The following is a 22,287-nucleotide window of genomic DNA, read 5'->3' as shown; positions in this document are numbered from 1 at the left end:
GTCAAGAGGATTGCTGCAAACGGCAAAAATCGACTTGGGCCTGATTCGAACAGACGCTCCCGAAGGAACAAGATTTCTAGTCTTGCGCATTAGACCACTCTGCCACCAAGCCGTGATCCCAAATCCTCTGACGCGGGTTGGTTGGAGATGGAGCTCAGATTTCCGCCCTTGTATCCTGGTCGGCACCGACTGGAGAAACGAAGAGGCCCTCCGAATGGTGCGTTGCTTGCCACAACCGCGCACCCTGAGTTTCCCTAATGTGGTTTATCGTCATCTCGAACAAATGGCCGTGAACCTTATACACGTTCTAATCAGCCTTTCTTCTTCGTCCAAAGTAGCTGGATTGGGCCGTCTGAAGTTTGGAATGGCTTCTAGTCAGTACCTAAGTCGAGGAACACTTCGGAAAGCCCCTGTCAAATCATCACGTGGTGAACCTGTTCACTTCGCATAAATGTGGAGACGTCAACCCCTACCGGTAGAGCTCTCAAAAACCGCGTTGGTCTTAATTCGTGACACTTACTTACCGACTCCCAGTCTCATGCAACATTCCACTGGGCTCTTTGTGAGCCCCTAAATAATATCAACATGGCCTCCTCTTCATCCCAGTCTTACAGAAAGTTTCAGAAGCTGGAAAGAACCGTCGCTAAAGCGCGTCAGCTAGGCTTCGACTACGATTGGGACAGTGGCCTCCTGATGTTTGGGGACTATTGGTGCATGGAAGTCGAGCGCCTCCGCGAAATCTTGTCTCCTGACCATCCTAGTTATGATGATATATAGGATAAGAGAGATTTTAAAGCTGATCAGCCGCGCCTTCGGGATAAGGAGTGGTTTCTCGCGCAGTCGCAGTACTATGGCCTTCGACTAGGCGATGTGAAGATGAAGACTCTGCGCGATCTGCGTCGTGATTTGGCCGAGTTAGTAAAAATGGGTGCGGTGCGTCGTTCAAATCCTTCGGCAACCGAGTATAGATATCTGATCTGAACACCTCATTCTTAGTGCAACACTCTCAGTAAACCTGTGGCCACTCTCTACGATGCTTTCATAGAGATGGAGGACATTCGGAAAAGCCATGTTGAGATCTTCGATGAATTCAAAACCATGGAGGACAAAATCGCATTCGATTCTGAACTATTCGCACAGCGCTACTTCGCACCAAGCGGAATACCCGATCCAGCCATTACTCCCGCGCCAATGTCACTTCGCAACCTTACTAGCGATACTAGGTATCTACTGGACCGCCTCGAAGCGATCGACGGTCTTGTATGCAGAGTGATTGATGTAAACGATACCACTTACTGGGCCATTCTTGGTGGGACCACCAAGCTGTCGACGACGCAGTGCGTTCAGCCAGGGAGTTATTGAAAGAGGAATCCGATAAAGCGATAGCCGACGGCGCTTTCGACGTACTCGCGAGCGAGATGCAGAAGCATCACAAATATGTCTTCAGAAACCTCACGCCACCAGAAATCGACTACCGCATTGATGGAAAGGAATTTTTAGTCAAACCGGAAGCGACTCAGATGCGGCTCGAGGATGCCCTTGGCAACTTCCTCGTGCAGGGCATCATGATAGAAAAGGAGTATGCATCTGTGGACCCGACGGTTTTTGAACTCAACATCAGACCGTTCTCGTCTCCAGTTGAGGATAATGGCCTGTTGGTTGGGGATATGAGGTTCGGCGAGTTCGAAGGGACCACAATCCTCTCTTTCTCCTACGATCGGATGGCGATTGTCCAGTCAAGGCATGTGACGCAGTCAGTGGGGTTTGAAATGGTAGACGGTCTCGATACTATGTGGAAGAGCTTGTCTTTGTTCAAGAATTTTTCCAAAGGCGACACGGACGAGGTAATTCGGGAGGCGGTCAAGGCTGTGAAAAGACCAGATGACTTTGGGGAGCCACGGCAGAACTGGCAACTGCCAAAACTGCGCAAACCAAATCCGTGGTTTCCACACAGTGGCGCTCGGCGGCTTTACTTCTGCGCGGAGGGCTGGAATGACGCTAAGGACAGCGTCATGGAGTTCAAGAAAGGAGTCATCGACTTCAACCAGTCTTGCACCCGGTTTAAAGGCGTCATCACAATGTTTGAAAACAATGAACTATTCAAATTGAAGGGCTTCAAGGTAGAAGACTACTCGCCAACGCAGTGGAATGACGTTGAGGGGGGATTCGAGGATGACGAGGACATGGATTCGTGGACGACTGAACAGTCGTCGTCTATATCGGGAGACTCGCCTGCGTCGGGAGACTCGCCTGCGTCGGGAGACTCGCCTGCGTCGGGAGACTCATCTTCAGAGTCTAGGGAGTCATCTTCAAACATCGACATGACCTAAGGGGCTTGCAGGTTTCAAGTACCAATGAGGAGAGCTGGATTATGAACCATTTTGCTTTGCTGAATGCATTCCATGAATATCGGAACTTCCCTCTCGCCTAATTTTTCTTGGCATCTGCTGTTAGTGAATGAGTGAGCCTACCACCAAATTACTAACAGCCGAAAACTCTTCACCTCCCCTTGCCGGAGCCCGCATCCGCGATGGCCTCACAGCCGCCGTCGGGCACCGGACTGATGTCGGCCGACCAAGCCGACCCCGAACCAGGCTCCGGGACACCTCCGGAGCCGAACCCCACCTCAAGAGCTAAGCGACGCCGCGACGCCGAGGCACAGCCGACCCGGCCCAGCCTAACGGGAAGCCAGCTTGATGCCACCACCGACGCCCCTACCTCGGCCGAGGGGCCCGCAGCCTCTACCGCATCTGCTCCGAGCGGATCTGCCACAGGGTCCGTCTTGACAGCCCTTGCAGAAGAAGCTAGACAGTACGAGGCACGGAAAGACGTCTTTCTGACCATTGCACGGTCCGTCGACAGCGTTGTCGCCAGCTTTGACGGTTCTAGAAAGCAGATCGCGAAAGAAGCCACTGCCTATGTCATTCAAACCCTCAAGAGACTGATCAATCACGAGACAAGCCCAATAGCGGCCCGGAGTTGGGCGGCTGTCGTCGCACCGATGGCGGGCAACACCACTGCGGCGACCCGGAGCGGCCAGAGCTGCCAGAGCTCTGCCCGCCCGAAGGCCACACTCCCCGCCGAGGATCAGCCGCAGGCGCAGCCGAAGGAGGACCTCCGCATCTTTGCCCGCGTCCCGGAAGAAAGCTTAGCGGCCGCTCGGAAGATCGCACCGTTCGCCGTACGACAGATCGTCTGTAAGGCCGTTGGCCTGGGGCTAGCGGACCTTCCCCACGTCTACCATATCAGCACAGGTTACTCTCTGAAGCCGCGAAACAAGCAAATACAGGAAAGACTACTTACAAGTAAGGCAAAGCTGGCGGAATGCCTCGGCGCCCACCAAGTCGAGACGCCTATCAAGTGGCACACATACGTTGTGCCGCGATGCCCAACAAAACTACACAGCATTGGCGGGGACGTCCTGGACCCAGCCACACTCGTTGAAGATGAGGTCTTCGCACAGACAGGACAGAAGCCTGTCCTTGCTCGACCGTCCCGCCTTGGGCCCAACCCAGTCACGAACGAAATATCTTGGCTCATATCATTCACATCAGAGGTCACGCCCTTCAGGCTCTTCAACCAAAGCGGCAGATCTCTGCCCATCAAAAAACGAAGGACGCTCATCCGACATGACCCCGGCTGCCAGGGCTACCACGCCAACCGGTTCTGCGGACGACGACCGACTTGCAGCAACTGCGGAAGACCTTCCGACTCACACGAAACGGGACCTTGCATGGCCAGGCCCCAGTGTCCCAACTGCTGCGGCCCCTTCCAAGCCGGCCACACAGACTGCCCAGCGAGGCCCTCGGTCGTAAACGGCGTCGTCTCCCTTCCCGGTCGAAAGGAGCGGGCTCGGATCCGGAAGGCCGGCCAGAAAGCATCGGACACTCTGTACAAGGCTACTCGATCCGACAGTAGCCAGGAGGCGGCAGGCGTCCCTACCTCCACCAGCCAGAACCAGCAACCCGGCGCCAAGCGCGCGCGCACGAGAACGCCCTCCGCAAGCTCGATCGTTTGCCTCGGTGACGGAAGCACTGACAGCAGCAGCATGGATGAAGACGAGGCGGACGAAGGCGAAGGCGAAGACTCCCCCGACAACACCTCCATCGACCGTCCCGTGCTACCCATGCCAAGCAGGAGCCAACGGGCAGCACAGAAGCCAAACTACAACGTCGCGAATGCCTACACCCACCTCGAACTCGACTCGGAGACGTAAGCCGAGAGCGGCGACCCCACGGATGCTACGCGTTGCGCAGGGCAACGTCGGAAAGATCTCCCCGGCGCACACGGCTTTCCTGCAGCTCTGCTGGGAGGCTCAGATAGATGTGGTCCTCGTCCAGGAACCCTGGACGGGCTGGAAGGACGGAAACGTGCAACTGAACACGCACCCGGGTTTCGACTCTTTCGTCCCGGTCGACTTCTGGGACAGCGAAGGAACCAGACCAAGAGTATTGACCTACACACGCAAAGGGATAGGGATGACGGTGGAGCAGCAGAGGCCTGTCCACACGAGAGACGTACTGTGGCTGGTGGTCGACAAAACGACGACTATCGTCAACGTGTACAGACAACCCCGCGACCCCCACAGCCGCACAACAGGGATACTGCTAGAACTCAAACCCCCGGAGCGAGCTTTGATCGCGGGTGACTTCAACGCGCATCACTACTCTTGGGAGCCCGGGACGAGGAACGGGAACCGGGGAGATGACATTGCAGGCTGGGCAGACGGCCACAATCTCTCTCTTATCAGCGAAGTTGGGGTGGCAACCCAGGATTGCGGACATGTCCTGGACCTGGCTTTCTCTAATATCCCTTTTGCGCACGCGCAGGTCAGCCCACAGCTACACCCGGGAGCTGACCACGAGGCCATCGTGGCCGTCATACCACTATTCAAACGCCCAGTGTCACAGGGAGAGGGCCACCCGCAGCCACGGCCACTGTCAGTGCCCGACTCGGCGCTGCCTCGGCTGAGAGACCTGATCGAAGGGGGGCTAGCTGCGATGCCCAATCTGGGGGATCAACCTACTCCGGAAGACCTGGACGGGCAGGCAAGTCACATCGTCGAGCTCTTCTCCCGAGCCATTGAGGCGGTCGGCAAGAAGAGAGGAAAACATGGTAAAGGCGCGGCTTGGTGGACGGAGGAATGCGCAGAGGCCCACAGAGCATACCGTGCTGCCCGCAACCAACAAGCCTGGGAGACGGAGCAAGATGCGCACCTTTATCTAATGGAGAAACGAAAGGCGTTCCTGAGCACGGTGAGGAAGGCTAAGCGAGCATACTGGGCCGGAAAGATCGATGGAGTCGCTTCAGACCGGGACCTGTACCAGATCATGGGTTGGCGGAAGGCGAGCCCACTGACCAGAGCACCCCCATTGGTTGTGGACAACCAGACGATCGAGGATACTGACGAAAAGGCCCAAGCGCTTCGGGAAGCCCTTCTCGACAGGTTTAGTGCGGAAGATGACGCACCGGGTAATCCGTTTGACGTACCCGTCGTCCCAAGGCGAGCGATTACTTGGCAGGACAATGTTAGCGGAGAAGAAGTGAAGACGGCCACCTTAACAAAGACAACGACCCCTGGTGTGGACGGGATCACCACGCGCCTCCTCCAGGCCTGCTGGGGCGTCATCTCGGAGCCGGTCAGGCAGCTATTCCAGTCCTGTATGCGGGCCGGCCACTTTCCTCTGCCTTTCCGCAGAGCTGAGGTGGTCATGATCCAGAAGGCCGGCAGGGATGCCTCCAAGCCCGGGTCCTGGCGGCCGATCGCGCTCCTCTCGTGCTTGGGCAAAGGACTCGAGAGACTAATAGCCAGAAGGATGGCTTCTCTGGCGATTGTCGAGCGCATCGTCAGTCCGCAACAGATCGGAGCTCTACAAGGCAGGTCAGCCGTCGATCTGACGACCTGCCTCGCCCACGATATCGAAACGGCCCTCCTAAAAGGGCTCACGGCGACGCTTCTGACTATGGACGTAAAAGGGGCGTTCGACTCCGTCCTTCGGAACCGGCTCGTCATTAGACTGCGTCAGCAGGGATGGCCACACGGCTTGATTAGACTCATCTTCAGCTTCTGCTGCAACCGCATCGCCAGAGTCCGACTGGAAGAAAGCACGACGGAATACTTTCCTCTGTCATGCGGGCTGCCTCAGGGGTCGCCACTATCTCCCATCGTCTTTCTGCTCTACATCGCGGAGATCCTTGAAGACGACCCGGACGCGCGATTCGGGTACGCGGACGACATCGCCACTCTGGCCATCAGCCCCTCCCTGGAGAGCAACGTCGCAATACTCAACCGAAGCGCAGCCGGCATTCTCAGATGGGGCTCGGAGAACAAGGTCTCCTTCGACCCGAGCAAGTGCGAGGTCATCCACTTTACTAGGAAGCACAGCCAGCCAGCGGAGCTGCCAGAGGTCAGGGCGGGGGATTTGGTGGTCAAGGCCTCGACAAATCCTGTACGCTGGCTGGGTGTCTGGTTCGACAAGAGACTGTCCTTCCGGCACCACGTCGACACAAGAGTAGCTGCGGCAAAGAAGGCAGCTCAACACCTGAGGCAGCTTACAAACACAAAGAGAGGACTGCCAGCGGCCGCCGTGCGAAAAGCCGTCGTCTCCTACGTACTGCCGATCGCGCTCTTCGGCGCCGAAACATGGTACGCAGGTATCACGAAGCCGGCTTCGAGACGCCAAGCGGAGACAGACACGAGTCCGCCTTTCCAAGGAAGACCCGTCAACACAGGCCAGAAGGGGCTCGTGCAGAAGATCGACAGCGTCATTACAGCGGCAGCAAGGATCGTTCTACCTGTCTGGAGGACAACGCCAACCAGTAGCCTCCTCCGAGACGCCGGCTTACCGTCAGCCAAAGTCGCCTTAGAAGGCGTCCGTTTACGGGCCGCAGTCCGACTACAGAGGATTGATCGCCGACACCCGCTAGTCGCGCGGCTCTCCCAGCAGGGACAGCAACAGACGAGACTACAACGGACGGCTGAACTTCTGCCAAGATGCGGAAGACCAACGTTCCTCCAATCACAGTACCTGCCAAGCTCACAGGATCAGATAGTAGTTCAATGCAAAGAAGAGGCTGCGAAAGCTTTCGAGCGCTGGCTAAAGACAGTACCGGAAAGCCATATGATCGTCTTCTCGGACGGCTCCAGGGCGACGAACGGAGCCGTGGGGTACGGCTTCGTCATCTACCGAGACTCCAAACGCATAGCGCAAGGGTGCGGCCGACTCGGACTAGCAGAAGTGTTCGACGCCGAGGTCGAAGGGGCGCGAACCGGCCTCAGAAGGGCTCTGCTCACCAATCGCGGTCATCCAATCCACATATGTATCGACAACACCAGCGTTATACAAGGCATCCGCGGCAAGGCGCCGGACTCGTCACAAGACGCGTTCCTCGAAATCCAAGAAGCGGCCAGGATATTTGATATACGGACGCACTGGTCCCCGGGACACCAGGGCATCGAAGGAAACGAGGCCGCGGACCGGCTGGCCAAAGAAGGAACGACACTGCCGGCGCGGATGGGTCAAATGGCAACACTAGCGGGCATCAAGCGGCTTGCAAGGGAAAAATTACAAAGCCAGCACAGGAGATGGTGGTATAAAGAGCGAAGGCCGCGGTACGCGGACTTGGGGCTTGAGGCAGCTCTGTCCAGCCCTCCTGAACTGGCCTTGCCGCGGGCTACGTTACATCACCTGCTGGCGGCACGATCGGGTCACGGGGACTTCGAGCAATATCACCGACGTTTCAACCACGACGACGCTCTAATGATGTGCTCTTGTGGAGAGGCGAAAGACGTGGACCACCTGGTCTACTGTCGACTAACGCTGGCGAGGAGGCAACGGTGGCCGACCCTCCACTCTCGCAGTATGCCCGAGCCCATAGGTCCTATGGGATCTCTCGAGGCCTACTTCAAGAGATTAATCACCGACCCACGAGGCTTCGAGGCCTTTCTCCGCGTGACGGACTTCTTCCAGAAGATCTGTCTGCGGTAGCAGCATCCACACCTAGGTAGATGTGAGTGCGGACTACAAAGAACCTCCCGATTCCAAGGGACGATTTGGGAAAGAATGAAACTGGGGCACCAGCGGGAACCGGGGACAGACAGAACGCGTAGTGGCCACAAGGCATGATTTGGAGGACGATGTAAAGAGACGACGTACTGTAGAGTAGGTAGCCTTGGCTCACGGCCCTCCACGCCATATACCCTTCGGGAGGTCTGCGGTAAGGGCTCTAGCCCGGCCGCCACGGCGTTAAATACAACAACAACAACAACATCCATGAATATCGATGAATAATACCCAATTCTGTAACCTCCGTCAAGACGGGGTCATGGCCTGTAATTGCATTGATGAGGCTTTAAACATGGTCCCCTTCGAATCTGAGTGTCGATTTGTCTGGCTCTTGTGTGCAACCTCACGCTAAGGAGTGCTTATCTCTGCCCAACATGATGCAATCAATGTACTACTCAGGTGCCAATCTTAAACACCTAAGAAGAAGGATACGAAGCCTTATGCCATGATATTTCAAGTGGACTCTGCTCATTTACGCAACAGGTCAGACTGATCGAAACTTACGGGATACAGATTTTGCGTGCCGCTGGGTGATGTCAACAGCCCTTCCAGGTCATCCATTTCCTTGTCAACAAATTTGTCATTCCGCCGATTCTTGACTTCGTGAGTACATGTAGATTGAACACAACCCTGATGTCTTATTCAATCGAAAAGCCACACAATGAAAATTTCGAAAACGATGGAGCCTGGCTGGTGAAACCTTCCGGTTCAAGGGCGAGAAGGGTAGCGAGAATACCGAAGCCCCTTTCGGCTGGTAGGGAAAAATAGAAACCAGCCTTTCAACTTCTTTACAACTTACCTCCAAAACGACCTCGTTGACTGCAACTAGCAATCAACGCCGTTGCTACCCTACGATATATCCAGCCGTGCTGCGTTCCTGCAATGCTGCATTCGTACACGATTTTCAACTAAGCTGCTGCCACTCCGCCGCTCCCGTTCAGCAAAATGCGCAACGAAGACTTAAAGAAACCGGCAAAATACGTCCTTCCCTACCGGAAAGGCGATGAGAATCAAGACACATACGAGCTCATGCCGCTTCCAGGTCCAGCTCCAGATCCAAATCTTCACAGGTTTGCGGAGATTCCCATAAAGATCAAGTCCAAACGCGTCAGGCTCGTTAGAAGACTTCAAAAGAAACCACGATTATATAAACTTGTGCCCATTCAAGATTCGACTTTCCACCAATTCGCGAAATTACCCGACAAGATCAAGTCCAGAGTTTGGCGCGAATTCTACCTAGAACCTAGATACTACATCGCAGAACTTCATCCAAAAGATCATAAGATAGAAGGCAAGGACTACAACTGGGACCTGGAATCTTGCGATGAGGAATTGTCCGGCGAAGAGCCTTGCGTAGAGCACATGGCCGAAGAGGACGCTTCCAAGGAGATGACCCCGGAGGATAATTCTTCAAAGAACAGCACTCCGCAGTCCGACGCCCTGCATACCAATGCTCTCAAGCAGCAACCATATGACGAGTATCTATCCGATGAGTATAGTTCCGAAGAAGAATCTTCAGAGGATGAAGTTGCTGAGAATGGAGATGCTGAGGATGGAACTGCAGAGAATGGGACGGTTGAGAATGGGGCTATCAGGGATAGAGCCATCGATGATCCATTCGACGAGCTAGAATTCGGCCAAGTAGAAGATGAGTTAGACAACGTTGAGGGCCGCGATTCCACTGATTCGCTCGTCCGGCCATCAAGCAACGCCTCAAACCCATTCGACAAAGAAAACGAGGAAACGGACAAACAGACACACCGTACGGTGTTTTGGACTCTGTCCAGACAGGATGCAGAGTACTCGGATGGCTACTACGACTCCGTCGACACAAAGATCGATTCTTTGTCGAGATCCGTTGCTCAAAGCGTCAGGTCGCCATTCTGGTTTCCGACTTTCGTCAAGGACGAGCTCGAGCAGGGCGAGGAAGGTCCCTGGATGGCGATCCCTCCACCAAAAGATCCGGCATCGAAAATGGGAAAGAGTGTCACCATCAACTGGGACATTGATTTTGTCCACTTAAAGGTGCGCTTCCGCAAATGTGTCACAGAAAGCATCGGCTGGATGCAAAATATCCAAAACCTCGTCGTCGACACGAAACCTTTCATAGCGCGACGTCCGCAACACGTCACAAACACATGTTTATGGATGTGGACCAACAAAGCAACACTTGCAAACCTGAAGACTATCCGACAAATCGCCGCACCAGAATACCAAGTCCCGTTCTGGCATTCCGAGTGGTGTCATTACCAGATTAGACACCTTCTCCGTTTCGCGCCGGGAACTCCTCCCCAGTGGCGCGACATCCAATCCGAACTGGTGTCTGATGAGTTCTGGCTTCCACCTGACAACTTACCACGACAACCCCAGTGGAAAAAATTCGTCCGGGACTTTTTTGGCAAGTTGAGACACGCGGTTGGGAGTCGAACCTTCAAGAATTACATGAGGGTCCCCCATCGCTCCGATAAGGATGAGGCAAAAGGCGCACGTGTGCTTTTCGATGTCGTCAAGCGACATCCAAGCCATTTCCACGGCGTACTCTTCCATTCACCTGATAAATGCGGCCATAATTTTACTGCTGCAGAGATATGCTAGATTTTGGGGCCGCATGTAGTGAACGGGAGTTGGTGATTTTACTGAGCCTCATTCTTCGATGGCCGACAGCGTATCGAGACACTTGCAGCACTGACATCACTCCAAGGAGTATTTCTCATATGCCTTATAGGCTGGATCTAGAGCCCAATGCTATAGCCCAATGTCAGAATTATCATGTTTGAGTCAAAGGCTTTGTTCTTAACCCATTTTGAATGGTGCTCGGGGTGATTGAGAACGATGCCTTAAACTAACTCCTGCTAAGAGTCTGTGGAACCATAAGACATGACATCCATCTCCCCTGCCTCACTACAATACGAAGTCACACCTACATCCAATAACATTAGTGGTCGATTTTCCAGGACGCTTCACTTAGCCGACACCTTGCTCGAGGCAAAATTAGACAAGCCCAGTACCTCGTGACTCTAGGTTTTGCTTTGATCCGGCCTTGGCAACCGGATTTAATCAGGAGTAATACGAATTTGTCGATGGGATCCGGCTCTTGGCTGCAACCTGGTAAGTTTATATACCCAGTTAAGGTTGAGCGGCATCTGTCAGATCCCAATCCAGAGCGTTCCCCCGCACTTTGTATATTAGGGGCTACGGCTCATACGACGCTGCTTCGCACTGCCGATAGGCTCCCCGCATGCTACTCACTTGCCTCACTTGAGCCTATTATAAGCTTAATGAAGCGCTCAGATGGAGCCAATGGGATAATCATGGCTCGTGTGAGACACTAATAGAACCAAGGAAGGCAGTTCCTCCAGAATGGTACGACTCACGCCCGGCAGGTCTGGCAGCTCAACATCTCCAGCTGGACTGTATCCGGAACTCCATGTTGTACCGTGTGACTACTCTCTTGAGACGAAGTAGTTTGTACAGCGCAACTCAAGGATGGAGGTTATAAAACGCCCATCTTTGCCAGTTCTCTGCCTTCTGTCTCCATGCCTGTATCCATCCCCTTTTCGGACATTTGCTTTCCTTCTCAGAGACTAAAAGATGCCTTCCATCAGAAGCTTCACATTGTACTGCTTGGGCCTTGCAGCGAATCTCACATCGGCATGGCCAACCCAGCACCCCGAACACGTCCAGATACTCACCCGAGCAGAGCAGCTCGCCACCGAATACGACTATGTGATTGTCGGCGGTGGCACATCTGGCCTGACAGTCAGTGATCGGCTCACAGAGGACGGCAAATGTGAGATCCCAGTATATCTTCTATCACACAAAGCATCGACCTAATGCAGATAAGACACCGTGCTCGTAGTCGAGTATGGCTACTACGACAGCCAGACTGGCATGAACCCACGCCGCATGTTCAATATCACGTCCAAGCCGTGTCCCAATCTCAACGGCCGAAGCTTCGATGTGGGTATTGGATGCGTCGTCGGTGGAAGCTCTTCCGTCAATGGTCAGGTATTCCTGAGAGGAACCAGAGATGAGTATAACGCTTGGAAAGAACTTGGTGGGCCTGGGTCTACCTGGGACTGGGATAATTTGCTGCCATACTTCAAAAAGGTTTGAGCTTTCAGACGAGATCATGTACGTATACGAGACTGAAGGATCCAGGGCATCACCCTCGCGCCTCCTGACGCAGCCCAAGCTCGAGAGTACAACATCACCTACGACACCAAGTACTGGGGTACAACCTCCAAGATCTACGCCGCCTTTGGCAAGGGCCCTCTTCAGTCTGTCCTCAGTAGGTTCTAGTCCACATGAACTCCTACCGTCACTCACAAACCACTAACCATAGTTCAAAGAGATCCTCTATAACGCTATGGCAAAAATGCCTGGTATGACCATCCCCGTTGATAGCGGCGCCGGTGAGGCCGGCCTCTACTGGTACCCAATGTCCCAAGATCCCGTCCAGTTCCAGCGTTCTTACGCTCGCACCGGTCACTGGGACAGCCTCAACCGCGCAAACTACGAGATGATCGTCGGTGCCAAGGTCAACCGCATCCTCTTTGACGGCGACACCGCCACGGGAGTGCAATTCGTCTCTCGCAATAACACGGGAGCTGCCCCTGTACAAATCAAAGCCCGTCGAGAAGTCATCCTCGCCGCCGGCTCCGTACACACGCCGCAGGTCCTCATGCTCAGCGGCATCGGGCCACGCGCACACCTCGAGCAGGCGCGCATCGCTGTCAAGGTCGACTTGCCCGGCGTCGGATCAAACTTTCAAGATCACAGCTATATCCCAAGCATCTCCTACCAATGGGGCATCCAGCCTCCCAACTCAGGCGGCGGCGGCTGGGGAGGCGGCGGTCCGCCCTCCCTCGCCTCCATGATCGGCCTTCCCGTCGTCAGCCCTGACAGATTCGACACTCTAGCCAAGGCATTTGAAGCTCAAGACCCCAAGTCCCACCTGCCCTCGTCCTACACAGCCGAGCAAATCGAGGGCTACAAGCAGCAGCAGAAAGTCTGGGGCAGGCTCATGCGCTCCAAGAACGTCGTTTTCTCCGAGATGATGATGTACGGCCCCGGCGGCTCCGTGCAGAACCTGCACTGCATGTCCCGCGGCAACATTCTCCTCAACACGGCGCAGCCCGAGAGCGAGATGGTCGTCGACTACCGCGCCGCGTCTAACGCCATTGACTTGGACGTAATGGCGGAGATTATCAAGTTTATGCGGCGGTACATGACTACCGGCGACCTTGCGCAGTACCAGGCGCGCGAGACATCGCCTGGTACGAGCGTGTCGTCTGATGCGCAGCTTGTGACCTGGGCCAAGGGGCAGATTATCCCGTCCGTATACCACCCTGTTGGCACCACGGCCAAGATGCCGCGCGAGTGGGGTGGAGTGCTGGATGAGAACTTACTGGTGTATGGTGTGAAGAAGTTGAGGGTTGTTGATGCTTCGATGATGCCTACAACCGTTGGTGCGACCACGTCCATGACTGTCTACGCTGTTGCTGAAAAAGTAAGTTCTGATGTTTTCATGTTCATGGAGTACTGCTAACAGGGATACAAGGCCGCCGATATGATCAAAACGCAGACTCAGTAGTTGTTGTTGGCCCGGTGTGGAACTTTTGAAGTGTTTGGTGGAGAGGTGTGGTTGCGTTTGGATCACACACTGCAATTATCTTACTACATTCGTGTAAGGGTTTTACATACCACACAGCCGGCTCTAACTCACTTTTCAGCCTATTTTCAGAGGAACGTATGATGCGCAGCCATTTAATTGAGTTGTTGTGTATTGACAATACTTCTGGTTCCATACAATGTAAAGCTTTTCTAGTAACTGACTGGTCCAGCCAAAGGCAAAGGAAGCATGAATGTAATGATGATTCGACGGGTGTCGCCATCTCAAGTCCTCACACAGTGACTTCTACTAAAGCTCCTCGGACACTTCTTTTGCTCTCGTCAGCTTACCGAATGATACATGACCGTTAGAAAACATACCTCCTTTGGCGCTGTCCTGGCTCCGCGACTCCTCCCACTCCTTCATCCAAGCCTTGACAAACTCGACCTCCTGGGCCTGAACGTTCGTGATAGAAGCAGGCGGGAAGTCCGGCGTGACCTCTTCCGGCTTCAAGCTGTTCTCGTCCCAGTGATGAACACCCAGATCGATGAGAAGGAAGGGCTCGCTGGTCGTCGATTTGCGGTTCAGGCCAATTTTGTGGGGTGTGGCAGCTCTCCAGGGATCGGCTTCGCCATCGACGATCGCCACGCGTGGGTAGCTAAAGTTGAAGCCGCCGTGCTTGTTGATGGCGTCCACGTTGGGGGGCTCAGTGATGTTGAAAGCTTCGCGGCAGTAGATGGAGCTGTAGTCGACGTTGATGAGGCGCGAGATGAGGGGAAGCTCGTCGTCGGGCACACCCGATCCGGTCTGGAAGTAACCCCATCTACGAGAGTTGTTAGCAGTTGATCGAATTCGCTGACTTGCAAACACTTACTCTGTGCAGACCTGATAGATCCAGCTGCGGCCAGGACCTTGACGAATAGAGGTATTTTGGTGTTCTTCACTGTTGCGGCCCGAGAAGCACTTAACCAAGTCTCCACTCTTGCAACCCTTCTTAACGTAGTCCTTCACATAACCGACGTAGTTGAGCATGCGATTCGTCAACTTGGCGTCTGAGCCACTGGCGGAGAGCAACTCGTCCACCGACGACTTCAAGTGGCGGGTGCTGCCAAAGAGAACACTGTCTGAGCTGACAGTGGCGCAGTACGTTCCAAAAGCAGTGGTATCCTGGGCAGGGTCCCAGTTGGTCGACTGCAGTCCCGAAATACCGTACGACAAGGTGCTAGCGAAATCATCATCTTTAAGAGGGCCCAGGCCGAAGAGATCCTTGAGCTGGCTCTTGTCAGAATCAGACTTTCCAAGCAAGATCTTGTCGACAACCTCGGTAAGCTTCTGGGTGGTCTCGGCGCAGTCACCTGGCGAAAAGAGCCTGGCACCTTCGTAGTACTCCCAGTAATCGATGATAGCTGCCGTGACACCCGACGAGGAGATGCCACCCCAGAAGACCTCGGGATACAGTTTTCTGAGGAACGCGGCAAAGGCTCCAGCGTACGAGCCTCCATAAGCAAGGTAGGGCGTTCCAGGGGCAGTAAGGTTCAGGTCCTCGTGACCAGGGAAGCTGATGTGCTTCGCAAAGTAGGCCGTATCGGCGAGGGCCTGGTCGGTGCTCAAGAAGCGGAGGTTCTTGGTGCTGAGATCGGGCACAGGGAAACTCTTGCCATAGTAGCGATGTTCAAGAACGACACCGACGCCACCGGTGGCCTTGGCAAGAATGGAAAGGATGCCGTGGTCGAGGAACGGCAGACGCTCCTTGGCGTCCGTCTCTCCGGCCGCGAGGATGATCACAGGGCCTCCCTTGCGGTAGTGCTTCGCATCGAACCAGTACCGAAGATCGAAATACTCGTCCGAGTGCGGCTCGTACCGCGAGTCGTTGTGGAAGTGGTCAATAGGAACGGAGAGGTTGTACTCTGGGTACTGCTCCGCAAAAGCAGCCGAGGCAATGTCCACCTGAGACTCTGACTCCGCCCGGGCAGCCGATTGCAGCGCGTTCCAAGCCTCGTGGCCCGCAAGATGTTGCAGACCAAGTCCGGCAGCAACAGCCCGGCCCGCGGCCAGCATAAAGCAAGCTCCGGACTTCCAATTCGTCATGTCGCCGGCGTGTGATGGGGAAACCAATGATGTCCGTCCCGCAGTTGGAGGCGGCGCCGAGTGTTGTTGTGACTAAAGTTGTGGAACCCGGCGTGAGTGGTGCGGGGTCGTTTGTGTGCGAGTATCGCGCCCGGGCCCCATCGGCACTGGGGCTTACCTTATCAGCTGTTCACCGAATCTCATCTCATCTCACTCTTGACAATCATTCATCTTGAGAGACCACATTGAATGGGTCCACTTGAACATATTTTTTCATCTTCTTGAAATGTACAAACCCACTATTGGATGAGAGTACATGTAGTATGTAGAAGGGTGAGCATCATTACTGCAGGACTCATGCCGGACTGAATACGATTGCCCGTCTTTGACGAAGAGGACTCTGAGAGAGAGAGAGAGAGAGAGAGAGAGAGACTGTATGAACTCTTTTGACCAAATTCACAGCCTAACAGGCTAACATGCCAAAAGCTTGCTTGAACCCCAATTTAGTCTGCCGTTTGAGTCACTGGCCGCAGACCCGGCGTATTACGCCCCACCGGTAAGCTGTCAGCCCATGAGGGCTTCAATCGAGCCAGCAATGCTGCAGTCCGATGAAGGTACCTACGGAGCTGTCTACCAAAACAGCTTGAACGGGAGTAGATGGACAGATGGTTATTTTCATTCATGTCCAATGAGAACGCAACGCTCTCGGTATGAGGTTTGCGTCCTTGTGGGCCACCCTGAGGTGCCAAGAGCGAAGGTTTGAATTTGGTCCATCGGGACTGGGTGATGGAGGCTTATATGAGCCAGCGATGTTCAGAGGGCATCTTCCGTATAAAACATATTCGTTATGTTCTTGATGGCGACAAAAATTGTTGAAGCTAGACCCAAGAGACCTCGTCCTCATATCCGAAAATGGCAGCTCTCGACCTTTCAACGATGGTCAAAAAGACGCTTGACGTCTCTCGCGGCTTCACCTACACCTACTACACCTCGCCCGCTCGTGACTCAAAACCCACTCTCCTCCTCTTCCACGGCTGGCCTGACACAGCGCGTCTCTGGGCTGGTCTCACCAACAACCACCTCATCCCGAATGGCTACGGCGTCGTGGCGCTAGATAACCTCGGCTTCGGTGATACATCGAGGCCCACCGACCCAGAAGACTACGCATGGCACCGTCTTGCGGCCGACGCTGTCGAGATTCTCGACAGAGAGCGCTTAACGAAAGTCATCTCCCTCGGCCACGACTGGGGTTGCCTCATCGCCCAGCGGCTATACAACTTTCACCCCGATCGCATCTGCGGCCTTGTCATGTTGAACGTCCCCTACATGCCGCCCACTGGCAACTTCGACCTCGAAGCAGTCAACCAAGTGACGAGAAAGATATTCGGCGTCGGCATCTTTGAGTACTGGCATTTTTTCCTCGCCGAGGACTCGGTAGACCTCATGAATCAGAACCTTGAGTCTGTGTATAGCGTTACGTTCGGCGACCCGCAAACCTGGCTTGAGAACTGGTGTACAACCGGCAAGATGCGCGAGTTCATCACCGGAGGCCGTACGCAGCCGACGCTACCGTTCGCCACACCGGGACATAGAGCAGACTTTATGGAGCGATACGGCAGAGACGGGTTTGCTGCGCCAAGATGTGTCTACACTGTGACGGGCTCCGGGATCCAGGACAAGTCAGAGAGGATGCTCAGCGGAGAGGTGAAGACGGTTCGGGTGCCAGTGCTCTATTGGGGCGGGGAGCAAGACTATGTGTGCAGGCCTGAATTACTTCAGCAGAGCATCGCTGCTGGCGTGCTGCCGGATGTTAAGAAGATTACGAGGGAAGGCGGACATTGGGCTTTTCTTGAGAAGCCGGCTGTATTTGGACAAGATGTGTTGGGATGGTTGCACCAAAGTTTTGACTCTTGAGTTTGGAAGGCAAAACAGGGATAACCCCGCTGATGGTGAGACGCAAAGTTGAGCAACTCGCAAAGCAATTGTGAAAGCGAACCACAACCACGTCAAAAAGAAAGCAAAAGACTGGTCACCACAAGCTATGATGATGCTGTTTCTGGACGATCAGGGGATTGAACCCTGGGCCTCCCGCAGACACTAGGTGAATGCAAAGCGGGCGCTCTACCACTGAGCTAAACGCCCTGTACTGGGTGCGACATTTGATGCCGCTGTGGGATGCTCACGATGCTCGCAAGCGGGTTTGAGAACCCCGCCGAACACAGCCGCATGCATGCGGGCGGAGACACAAGCCATGGTATTAGTAAGAGAGTGAGACAGGAGACACAGAGAGCATTCACCGATTTGACTTGAACCCTGACCAGTCCCTCTGAAATCACTTAGATAATTAGAAGCATAGCCAGACAATAGAAACGGCTGTGTGCTGTAAGGAGATACTTCGTTACAAGAGTGATCGTGCCTCCCCTTGAGGCCTGCAATTGTGAATCTTGTTGAAATAGTCTCTTCTACCAGTCCACAGCAATCACCCCGAAACTGCAAACTATAGTCTTTCTTTAACTCGTATCTAAACACTAACGAGAGGACAAGAGTCTTTTAATTACTGGGAAAGCATCTGAAGTCAGCTCACAACTAATTGACAAGTCGAATTGACTTTGGGGGGTGGGGCCAACCCCGCTCTAACGACAAGACTATGGTACTTGATTCTGCGAACCCTCTCAAATCTCAACACCGAGCGGAGCTTGAGCTCCGATACTCCCCTTGGTGTAGTTGGTTCATCACGTTCGACTGTAATGGTTACATTGTCATCGAAAGGTCTCTAGTTCGATTCTGGAAGGGGAGAACTACTCTTTTGCCATTTTTGGTTGAGGTGTCTTTACAATGGTTGGGTTGAAGATGTGCGTTAAATTTGCTTTTCAAATGTCCATGTAACGTAAATCAACGTGGCACGGTGCTGTGCTTGTCTTAAGGGCAAGTAGGCGGTACTTCCTAAGCATTGCGGCTTCCCTCACATGTGCCTTCACGATCTCCCAATACCACCATCAACGTCCACCCCCTCGCTCCTCGCCTTCTTTATAGCATCTCTCGCCTCCTGCTGCTCCTTCTTCTTCCTTTTTCACTATGTTAATAATTTGTAATTTCGCTTACTGTTTCAACCATTCATGGCTCTAAAGAGGGGATACTCACTCCTCAATCCCACTCCCAAACTCCTCATTAACAACCTCCTGCCCCGGCACCTTTTGCGTACCACTCTTCCTCTCCACCGCATCAGCAACCTTGCCCTCCGCAAGGGTCGCCATCTGCTCAGCCTCGACGTTGGGGTTCTCCAACTCTCTGCTGCCGCCGCCCTCAGACACGTACGCGGTATTTCGCCGCTCCGTCTCGTCCACGGGGCCGGAGGAGTGTACGCCTGCGCCCAGCGAGCTCGGCGTCGCGTCGTCGACGGAGCGGGACTGGGACTGCGGGAAGGGCGTGCGGCCTAGCGCTGCGTCGCGCGCGGCGGTCTCGCGGTCGGAGGCGTCGTGAGCTGCTGCGTTTTCGGCGGGGTTGCGGGTTGTTGGGTTCGAGGCTGTCTTGTAGGCTTCTGATGTTGGGGGTTGGGGTGGTGCTGAGGATGACATTTTGGCTTCGGTCTGAGGTGAGCTGACTCTTCGGGCAAGGTAAGATGCAGAATACTAGACGTGCAATGGGTGTCTGAAGAAAGCTGAGATTTACGATTGTAGTTCTTCACAGTGAGGTTCCACGTCGCAAAGTACTGGGTAGTCTTTCGCAGAAATCTCCAAAGCTCTAGAGCAATGACATCGGTGACAGGTCGATGACGTCGGCGGGCAGTCGTGGATCGACGCTTAGTCTATCCCCATCTCCGTCATCGTAAATCGTAAACCCGCCTTCAGTGATTGGCTTGTCATCAGTTATTGTCATAAAAGGGAACGGTTTCCTTTATGATAAGGCTGCTATTGTCGTTGAATCAATAGACGTCGGCTGCTGCCGTGCCTGCCCACCCTGAAATGATTGAAATCTCCGGCTATGAGGAACGGTGCCCACGTCTAAGACCGGAGCCGATGTAAGACAACACCGGGCGCTCCATCAGCCTCTCTAAGATGTTGTGCTTGCGCTACTCTATTGCAAGTTATCAACTCAGCTCGATCAAGATGTAGTTGCGCAACTAGTGTCATATTCGATAGGGTACCTGGTTGGCAATGATTTCAATGTCATTTGCAATGTGACTATAGTCCTCCCTCTATCATCCCCTTGTTGTCTAAAGCCTGCTCTACTCAAGCTCAACCCTTTCTCTCTCGCCTGACATATTCCAAATGAGGCTCCCATAAGATCGCGCATGGCACATTATCTTTGGCACAAGCTTTACCTGAAGGCCCCATTGAACCAAAGCCTCGCGATCAATACCACAACAGCTCCAATCTGCTTAGCCACAGACAATGCAACCTCCAACTCATCCCATCTCCACAAACCATCTCGCTCCAAGTGCAAACGCCGCCCAAATCCTATTGGTCTACCCCGCCCATCGACACCGAAGCCAAGACAGAAAGCTACCTCAAACGGTATAGAGAAATGGGTACACCGGACGAGGGGAGGCCAAAACACGGCTCCGATTCGGCCTCGTCATGTGCCGCCGAGCTCCGGCGACCCGTCATTTGCCCGTTTCTACCGGTGGTCGTCCCGTCTTTTGCTCTCGAATCCTATTGATCCCCGCTTTCATACCGTCAACCCAATTAAAGAATCCGAGTTGCATATGGTGTGATGTCGCGCAAACTTTCGCCTTTTTCACGGCCCGCGTGGTGGTGGTGTGGTGATTAAAGTCGGAAGGGCGTATAAGACATGCACAAGACCCCTCTTCAACCCCGCGACCAAGAGTGTCAAAGATCGAAGTGTCTAAGACGTAGTAAACAAGCTTCCTTCTTTGAACTGTCGTATTCAGCATCAGACGATATTCCGAAATGGCACCATCCGCGACAGAGACAGCCGCCAAGCAGGTCGATGACCTCAAGATGAAAGACCTGCCATTGAAAGAACAAGCAAAGGAGGCAGTATACGCAGACGACTTTCCGCCCCTGGATGAGGAGCTCCCAGAAGTACGGACAGGCCATAAGGAACCCCTCAAGCCTACAGGGGTTCTCGACCAGTTTGAGCATTTCGACGTGACACCCGTCATCGGCCGCGAGTACCCGACTCTCGATCTCAAGGAGCTGCTGCGTGCGCCCAACTCTGATGAGCTCCTTCGTGACCTGGCAATTACTAGTGAGCAATGCCTCCACCAAGATACCCATCTCCTATATTGAAGCATGTACCAGTCTCGCAGCGTGGTGTCGCGTTCTTCCGCAAGCAGGACAACATCGACAACGACCTCCAAAAGGAACTCGTCCAGCGCCTCGGCGAGTTATCCGGAAAGCCCTCGACTTCGAAGCTACATATTCATCCCGTCAATAATTCCGGCCGCGGCGACACCAAGGACGATGAGATCAGCGTCATCTCGTCGGCGCAGGCCAAGAGGCTAGGCATACACCGCTTCCTAAACTACACCAAGAAGCAGACGCAGAGGTCGCAGTGGCATTCTGATATCACGTTTGAGCCCGTGCCGAGCGACTACGCCCTCCTCCGAATGACACAGCTGCCAAAGACGGGAGGAGGTGAGCACTCTTCGAGCCGTAGCCGCCGGTCTTGTTGTACACTTGTACTGACAAAACGTAGACACGCTCTGGGCCTCGGGCTATGAAGTGTATGACCGGATATCGAAGCCTCTCCAAAAGTTCTTCGATGGCATGACGGCCACGTACGCCCAGCCAGGCTTCAACGCAACCGCAGAGAAGAATGGCTTCAAACTCTACTCGGAGGCGCGCGGCGCGCCTGAAAATGTGGGCGAGCTCCTGGAAGCCATCCACCCGGTGATCCGCACCAATCCGGTGACGGGCTGGAAGAGCGTCTTCGCCGTCGGCCTCCACGTCCAAAAGATCAACGGCCTGTCGGACGAGGAGTCGAAGCACTTCCTCGACTGGTTCGTGCAGCTCATCATCGAGAACCACGACCTGCAGGTGCGGCACCGCTGGCAGAACCCCAACGACGTCGCCATCTGGGACAACCGCTCGGCCTACCACGCCGCGACGCCGGATTACATCGTGGACGACCTCGGGGAGAGACAAGGGTCTCGTGCCGTGAGTCTCGGGGAGAGGCCGTACTTTGACCCTCAAAGTCAAAGCAGACGGGAGGCCCTGCGTGCCGAAGCTATTGCCGCTTTGAAGGCGGATTACAGCTCATGAAGGCTGTTTGTTTCCGGAACCAAACGACTTGTTTCTCTGGTTGGTCGTGCTCTTGAGCTTTGGTATGAGGACTAGACGACGATGGACTCATTCTCCTACTCGGGAGCAGATTACCGTAGCAGTCAAAACAATGATTCCCCCCAGAGATGAGGAAGAAGCGGTTTCACTCTGCCCTATCGTGGCTCGGGAGTTGCTCCCGACGATCTTTCAGCTGTGCCTGTATCAAGTAGACTTTATCCCCACTTAGGGGTTGTGGCATAGATCAGACGAGGTCGCCAGCAGTGGCCCAGCACGAGACTTCTGATACTGGACC

General features: G+C 54.3%; 7 protein-coding genes and 3 non-coding genes across 10 annotated transcripts; 6 read left to right on the top strand and 4 right to left on the bottom strand.

Moving 5' to 3' along the window:
* Positions 1-30: 30 nt before the first annotated feature.
* BDZ83DRAFT_t158 lies at positions 31-112 on the bottom strand. Its single transcript has one exon. It is a non-coding gene; the product is annotated as a tRNA-Ser (tRNA).
* Positions 113-935: 823 nt separating this feature from the next.
* On the top strand, positions 936-2,404 carry BDZ83DRAFT_359566 (uncharacterized protein). Its single transcript, XM_060502567.1, has one exon. It carries the CDS (start codon positions 1,419-1,421, stop codon positions 2,328-2,330), a length of 912 nt encoding a protein of 303 aa, XP_060364200.1. The 5' UTR covers positions 936-1,418; the 3' UTR covers positions 2,331-2,404.
* A 6,297-nt stretch (positions 2,405-8,701) lies between these two features.
* On the top strand, positions 8,702-10,850 carry BDZ83DRAFT_623730 (uncharacterized protein). Its single transcript, XM_060508392.1, has one exon. It carries the CDS (start codon positions 9,012-9,014, stop codon positions 10,659-10,661), a length of 1,650 nt encoding a protein of 549 aa, XP_060364199.1. The 5' UTR covers positions 8,702-9,011; the 3' UTR covers positions 10,662-10,850.
* Positions 10,851-11,657: 807 nt separating this feature from the next.
* Positions 11,658-13,617, top strand: BDZ83DRAFT_579215 (uncharacterized protein; the record flags this gene model as incomplete). The annotated part of the gene is made up of 4 exons (XM_060505213.1): positions 11,658-11,856; positions 11,911-12,176; positions 12,228-12,357; positions 12,419-13,617. 4 exons carry the CDS (start codon positions 11,658-11,660, stop codon positions 13,615-13,617), a joined length of 1,794 nt encoding a protein of 597 aa, XP_060364198.1.
* Positions 13,618-13,989: 372 nt separating this feature from the next.
* Positions 13,990-15,768, bottom strand: BDZ83DRAFT_579291 (serine carboxypeptidase S28-domain-containing protein; the record flags this gene model as incomplete). Its single annotated transcript, XM_060505218.1, has 2 exons — positions 13,990-14,503; positions 14,555-15,768. 2 exons carry the CDS (start codon positions 15,766-15,768, stop codon positions 13,990-13,992), a joined length of 1,728 nt encoding a protein of 575 aa, XP_060364197.1.
* Positions 15,769-16,659: 891 nt separating this feature from the next.
* Positions 16,660-17,661, top strand: BDZ83DRAFT_720091 (Alpha/Beta hydrolase protein; the record flags this gene model as incomplete). The annotated part of the gene is made up of 1 exon (XM_060512246.1): positions 16,660-17,661. The coding sequence occupies one exon, from the start codon at positions 16,660-16,662 to the stop codon at positions 17,659-17,661; it is 1,002 nt and encodes a 333-aa protein (XP_060364196.1).
* A 143-nt stretch (positions 17,662-17,804) lies between these two features.
* BDZ83DRAFT_t157 lies at positions 17,805-17,889 on the bottom strand. Its single transcript has one exon. It is a non-coding gene; the product is annotated as a tRNA-Ala (tRNA).
* A 567-nt stretch (positions 17,890-18,456) lies between these two features.
* BDZ83DRAFT_t160 lies at positions 18,457-18,544 on the top strand. The gene has a single exon. It is a non-coding gene; the product is annotated as a tRNA-Tyr (tRNA).
* On the bottom strand, positions 18,498-19,453 carry BDZ83DRAFT_623720 (uncharacterized protein). Its single transcript, XM_060508391.1, has 2 exons — positions 18,889-19,453; positions 18,498-18,812 (listed from the first exon to the last, which is right to left on the bottom strand). Exons 1-2 carry the CDS (start codon positions 19,320-19,322, stop codon positions 18,722-18,724), a joined length of 525 nt encoding a protein of 174 aa, XP_060364195.1. The 5' UTR covers positions 19,323-19,453; the 3' UTR covers positions 18,498-18,721.
* A 1,204-nt stretch (positions 19,454-20,657) lies between these two features.
* On the top strand, positions 20,658-21,974 carry BDZ83DRAFT_752798 (TfdA family taurine catabolism dioxygenase TauD; the record flags this gene model as incomplete). The annotated part of the gene is made up of 3 exons (XM_060514256.1): positions 20,658-20,958; positions 21,012-21,347; positions 21,409-21,974. The coding sequence occupies 3 exons, from the start codon at positions 20,658-20,660 to the stop codon at positions 21,972-21,974; spliced, it is 1,203 nt and encodes a 400-aa protein (XP_060364194.1).
* Between the last annotated feature and the right edge of the window lie 313 nt (positions 21,975-22,287).

The sequence above is a fragment of the Colletotrichum acutatum genome (assembly GCF_030867785.1).
Source record: "Colletotrichum acutatum strain CBS 112980 chromosome Unknown BDZ83scaffold_55, whole genome shotgun sequence".
Lineage (NCBI taxonomy): Eukaryota > Fungi > Ascomycota > Sordariomycetes > Glomerellales > Glomerellaceae > Colletotrichum > Colletotrichum acutatum.
This window is presented reverse-complemented; position numbering and strand designations above follow the sequence as displayed.